The sequence below is a fragment of the Schistocerca serialis genome, unplaced genomic scaffold (assembly GCF_023864345.2).
Source record: "Schistocerca serialis cubense isolate TAMUIC-IGC-003099 unplaced genomic scaffold, iqSchSeri2.2 HiC_scaffold_962, whole genome shotgun sequence".
In the NCBI taxonomy this organism is placed as follows: domain Eukaryota; kingdom Metazoa; phylum Arthropoda; class Insecta; order Orthoptera; family Acrididae; genus Schistocerca; species Schistocerca serialis.
The window spans coordinates 10,001-16,142 of NW_026048587.1; the positions used below are offsets into that span (position 1 = coordinate 10,001).

Consider the following 6,142-nt stretch of genomic DNA (forward strand, 5'->3'; position numbering starts at 1 on the left):
TCTGCAGACAGCTTCAGCTTCACCCTCTGGCACCACTCCTGTAGTGCATTTAACGCTGCATTGCAGTTTGCTTCTAGTATTGCCCGAGAATCACCTTCTATCACTAGAAGAATGTCATCAGCGTACGCCACCACGCCTCGCACTTGTCGCAGTTCCCCAAGTTCCTCCAGCACAGGTTCCAAACCCACGTCCCAGAATATGGGACCGCAGACTGAGCCCTGTGGGCATCCCTTAGTGATCAACTTCTCAACCGCCCGCCCCGGGCACCGCAAGACCGCCCGCCGGTGTCGGCAGTAGTCAAGCAGGCACCGGTACAGGGGCCCAGGACATTCCAACTTCCTTAGGCTGTCGAACAGAGCCGGCCACCATAGGTTATCGAAAGCCCCGGCGATGTCGACCATTATCCCCGCAACGTACTTAGCGGTAGATGTGTCCACTAGCGACATTGCCTTGTTTATAGCATCTTCTGTACACAGGCCCCTCCTGAATCCGTACTGGTCGGGACTTCGTCCCCTAAGCTCCCGGTGTTGCTCTAGCCGGAGGCATAGGAGCTTCTCCTGGAGCTTGGCCATGGAGTTCAAGAGACAGATTGGTCGGTACGATTTCGGCACTTCTGGATCCTTGTCATCACCCTTTCGCAGTATAACCACTTCAGCAGTCTTCCACGACTCTGGTACCCGTCCCTGTCGCAAACACTCGTTGTAGAGGTTTGTCAGGTAAGGGCAGATCTCCGCGCATAAGGCTTGAAGAGCCTCTGCAGCGAGACCATCTTGTCCCGTCGCCTTCTTTCGGCGCAATTCGAGAATGGCTATGGTAACTTCACGTTCAGTGAATGGAGCAACTGGCGTCTCATTGGCATACGCCTCATTGAGTTGTCTCCTCATATTCCCCTGTTCCTCATTCTCATCTTCGCTACTATCATCTGGCAACAAGGTGCTCATGAGTAGCTCGGCTGACTCCTGCCAGTCCCTGGTGTGGCTGCCATCATTCTTCCTTAGGGTTGACAGGACCGTCGGTGACCGAACTTTCGATGCGGCAATTCTGTACGGCGTTCCCCAGGGGTCAGCCGCCAGACTGTCACGAACGAAAGACTGCCAACTCTCAATCCGTACCGTGTGCAGCGTCCGCTTAAACACCGCCTTGGCCCGCCTGTACCGCGCAAGCGTGGCCTCACGCATGTGATCGCCTATGCTGCGCTGGTATTGCCGCCGCGCCCTTCTGCATTCGCGTCGGAGACGTTGCAGCTCAGGGTTCCAAGGCGCTTTAGGCGTTTTCCCTGTATGGGCTAACGGGACTGCGCCCGTTGCTGCTGTCTGTATAGCCCTCGTCAGATCCTCTGCAGCTTTATCCACGTCCACAACGCGATCCATTGGCCAATTCGGTATCACTAGATTTCCTCTTAGTCGATCCCAATCAGCCTTGCGCCAGTTGTACTTGACGATGCCGTTCACCTGGTCTTGTGGAGGAGGCTCCCCATCATAGGCTACAGTGAAAGTGATCAGATTGTGATCACTTAGTGTCGTTCCCCGCCATACCTTCCAATTCTCCGCCCGGAGATGTACGTGTGCACTCTTGAGTGTCACATCTATGTTTGAGGTCGCTCCCCGGCGACCTTCAAAAGTTGGTGGGAAGTTTGGTCGGTTCAACACTTCTAGTCCGAGCTCGAGAATTGCTTCAGCGAGTCTCTCACCTCGCCTAGCGGCGCGTCGCGCGCCGAGAGGCGTGATGTCACTGTGCCATAGGGGTGACATGGCGTTTGCGTCCATTGTGCAAATGAGCAAGTCATTGCGATAGAACCCAACCGCCTCTTTTAACTGGTCAATATACGGCCTTTCTCTATGCCTGTACTGAAAGTACATGTTCAGCACGAAAAAGGTGAAATCGCCAGTGTTTATTTCGGCTAACACCATGCATCTGTTGCTAAGGTGCGCCACTTTCACTGCTCTCAGAGATCGATTTAGCACAACGATTGCTGCCATAGGGTGCTCTCCCCCTGCCAGGATCTGAGCTGTATTCGGCATATACAGGATCTTTCCGTCTTTAGAGTATGGCTCCTGTAGACATAAAATGTCTAAAGACTCCTCCTCCGCTCGGCGTCGCACCTCGCGCATCACCGCTTGCGATCGCGCGCAGTTCAGCTGTCCTATTTTAACCGACACGGGCATTGTGATGTTTCACAGTCCGGTCGGCAACAGGTGAGGCGGCAGCCGGTAAGGAGACGGTTGACGAGAGGTCTTGTCTCCCATAGTCTGTCCGCTGGATTTTACGTTGTGTGAGGATTTTGTAAAATTCACACTCTTTTCCTGGCGTTACGCAATTGCGATTTCGCTTTTTGCACGGAATGCAGACCGGTTGGTTCCCCGCTTTTCGACAATCCTTCCTCATGTGGCCGTTTTCGCCACAGTGCCCGCATGTTATTATACTCGGGTCCTGCTTGCAGAACCTTGCCGAGTGGTTTACATCTTGGCACCGCGTGCAGACAGCCAAGTCTAGGTAGTCATCAACTGGCATGGACTCGAAGCCCATGTACAGTCTTTTCTGCCTAAGAATGGCAACTCTGAGTTTGGGGCTTACTTCCACCACGAGATGTGATGTTTGTTTGCCCTTTGGTCCAGTCCGGAACTTCGGCTTAAACTCCTGGCGGAATTGTGTTTCCGAAAGTCCCCCAAGGTCGTTTTGCTTTCTAGTTAGCTCAACCACAGTTTCATTCTTCATGACGCAAGGTACATGATATATGATTATCTGCGGATTGAGCTTCTTCGGCAGTTCGCATTTCAAAGCTTCTGTCAGTTTGTTATTGGCGAGAAGTTTTTGACGATCAGTCTCAGACGCCACGTCAACGATGAGCGTCGGGCCGTTTGTGGTGACCCGTGAGAACTTCACACCATCCACTTCTGGCTTGACCAGGGAGGTGAACTTTTTTCTCACTTCTGCTCCGCTTTCGTTTGCCTTTGACTTGATGAAGAGCGTAGCCTTCTCAGTCTGGGCTCTTGTTATCATCGCCTGCGTTTTCCGTTCTGTCGAGGGTAGAGCGGCGGCAACTTGTGCAAAGGTCTTTGGCGGCGCCGGGGGCACCGCTTTCGTCCTCGCCAGCTCCTCCTCCAAGGCGTCCACCCTTCCTGTGAGGGCCGACTGCGCCATAGCCCAGTCAAACAACTTTGCTCTCAGTTGTCTCTTGAGGTCACTTAGATTTTTCTCCTCCACCAGTTGCCCCGGTTTTAGAGAGTCGTCTACGAGTTCAAGGACGTCCTCGAGCCGCGTCGCGATAAGCTGTATGGTCGCAAGATCGCTGGGGCTTGCCTTGTATGGGGACTTGCCGTCCTCGACTGGGCCGCTGGGCTCTTGCCCGGCTACCTGCGCCGAGTCCGGCTGCTTGTTCTTCTTCCGCCTCTTCTTCTGTCGAGTCCCGGGCTTGCGCCCTTCGGTTCCCGACATTGGCGTAGAGGCGCGGCTACTGCAGGCACTTTCACTGACTGGGCCGCTGGGCTGCTGCCCGGCTACCTGCGCCAGTTTCCGCGCACTTTTCACCGTTTCCGGCGGTTGAGTCTTCGGCCGTGTGGCCTCCGTCTCTCCCGCCGGGCGAGTCTGGGTGGACGTGCCAGCACCGACTGGGCCGCCGGGCTTCTGCCCAGCTACCTGCGCCAGCTTTGGCCCGCCCGCAGTCTTTCCCGCCGGCGGCGTCGTCGGCCGTGAGGCCTTCGTCTTCGCCTTCGGTTCGGACTTCCCCGTATCGCCATCCCCGACTGGGCCGCTGGGCTCGCGCCCGGCTACCTGCGCCGGTTCCGGCTTATCTCCCTCCTTGGGCGCCGTTCTTGGCGCCGGCTGGCGGGGTGGCGGCATTAGCTCGGTTGCAGCGTCAGCACTCTGCGATCTTTGCCGAAGCACTTTTCGCAGGTGTTTCCTCTGCTTCCTCAGCTTTGCCTTGCGGTCTTTCTCACTGTCACTTTCACTCGTGTCAGCAAGCGTCCGTGACAGCGTCTCGCTAGCGGCAGTCTTAGCGCTCCGCACACGGGGTGTCCGGAACTCCAATTCTGGCGCACTAAGCGCGGGGTCATGGTCTTGTGGTCTAGGGACCTCCGACTGCCCTTGTTTTGGGAGTTCGTCAGTACACGAGGTGTCCGACTCGCTCCCCGAATGGTTGGTGTGTTGACTCCGCGACGGCCCACCAGTTCCGTCGGGACAAGGTTGTTTGAGAGAGTCCATGTGGTTCCCACGAACAGCTAGGGATCTATGTTGTCCATCCAGGCGTCGCCCCGCACACCTGGGTAAGCCTTATACAACAGAGGGTCGGCCGGTCCTCTGAGGTGGCTGACTCATGACTGTTCACAACTCAACAGCCTTGCGCCCCATAGCCGCCAGCTAACGCAGAGGGTGAGGGGTGATTATAGAGATTGTCCTTCTCTTGCCCAGGCGGTTAAGCCAAGACACCGGTCCAAAACACGCACGACGTTCCACTGCGCGCCTCACAGCAGTCGTTGAAGTGCGTATCTCAGTTTACGGCCGTCGCTGGTAGCGCTTGCCAGCTCCGGGCTAGGGCACCCCGGGTTTGCCGAGCCCGTACGGCAACTGCATTAGCCTCCGTCCCTGTGGTCGTGGTCTTAGACCACTCAGGAGCATCCTCCTGTGGCAGCTCCTGGTGACTTCCGCGTTGTGGTGACCGTTGCCGGTCTCCCCTTCGCAGTTGTCCACCAAGGAATCCTCCGATCGAGGCCGAGACGTCGTCCGCGTTGCATTCTCTGAAGGCCAGAGAGCGCTTCGCAGTCAGGCGCCCTTCCCCGCGCGTGGACATCGGCCTGCTTCCACATTAGGTTCTCTGCAGTGAGAGACTTAGTTTCAGCAGGAACGATGACCGCCAGAACTCCCCACTGTGCTTATTGCGCCAACCGCCTGCGCCAACCACAGCCAACATTGCGTATGGCCGGCCGGCGCCGCTTAGTTGTCCGGACGTGGCCTGCCGAGCCGGGCGCAGCAGGGCCAGCGCCCGCCGCCAGCGTGGCCGCGAGAGAAGACCGCCAGTCAGAGACCGACCGCCCATCCCGCGCCAGCCAGCAGCGCGCGCACCGCCCAGCCGACCCGGCCTAGCGCAGCGCATCCGACACGGCAGCGCACCCGTGCGCAGCCCAGCCGGCGGACGAGCCCCGCAGCTACCCCGGCCAACCGCACCGCCGTCCGACATTTGCCGGGCGGAGCATGTGCGAGGCCGGCGCCGCAGCGAGAGCCCACCACCAGCGAGCCGCGCAGGACGCACCACCATGCGCATAAGGCAACTGCCGCGTGCCAACAGCTGTCGACACGCGTCGCTGCCACGCGCACATCCTACGTACGAGCTTGGATACTAGACTCACGAGTCCGACACCTACAAGCGCTCGCAGTAGGTGGAGGCGCACGAAGGGCGTGACAACCTCCATGTCGGGAGTTAACTCCCGTGGCACTTGTGTCTTGGAGCGATGCATCCCACGTCCGATAAGTCGAGCGCGGTAATACTTCGTTCCTGACGGTGAGGCGTGAAACTCCGTAGCGCACACAGGCAGAGACGGAGGCACGTCCTCGCAGAGAGACACTATACCATTCAGACTTGCGCCCGACAGGTTTGCAGCCTCTGCAGGAGACATACGCAGCATGGCTGATGCATTACGAAATGTCCTTACGGGAAAGCGGCGCCCGCCACACCCCGGCCGGAGCCGGGGCGCAGCAAGCGCCGCTAACGCAAAAGCGGCGCCCGCCGCACCCCGGCCAAGGCCAAGAGCACGGCAAGCGCCGCCAACGCGAAAGCGGCGCCCACCGCACCCCGGCCGGAGCCAAGAGCGCAGCAGACGCCGCCAACGCAAAAGCGGCGCCCGCCGCACCCCGGCCGGAGCCAAGAGCACAGCAAGCGCCGCCACAGCCAAAGCGGCGCCCGCCGCGCCCCGGCCGGAGCCAGAGCACAGCAAGCGCCGCCAACGCAACAGCGGCACCCGCCACACCCCGGCCAAGGCCAAGAGCACAGCAGGCGCCGCCAAAGCAAAAGCGGCGCCCACCGCACCCCGGCCGGAGCCAAGAGCACAGCAAGCGCCGCCAACGCAAAAGCGGCGCCCGCCGCACCCCGGCCGGAGCCGGAGCACAGCAAGCGCCGCAGAAGCGAGCAAGTGCCATTCGCCAGTGA

The 6,142-nt window shown here is 59.2% G+C and overlaps 1 protein-coding gene across 1 annotated transcript; it reads left to right on the forward strand.

Moving 5' to 3' along the window:
* Positions 1-5,638: 5,638 nt before the first annotated feature.
* Positions 5,639-6,142, forward strand: LOC126453795 (atherin-like). Its single transcript, XM_050091129.1, has one exon. The coding sequence runs from the start codon at positions 5,639-5,641 to the stop codon at positions 6,140-6,142; it is 504 nt and encodes a 167-aa protein (XP_049947086.1).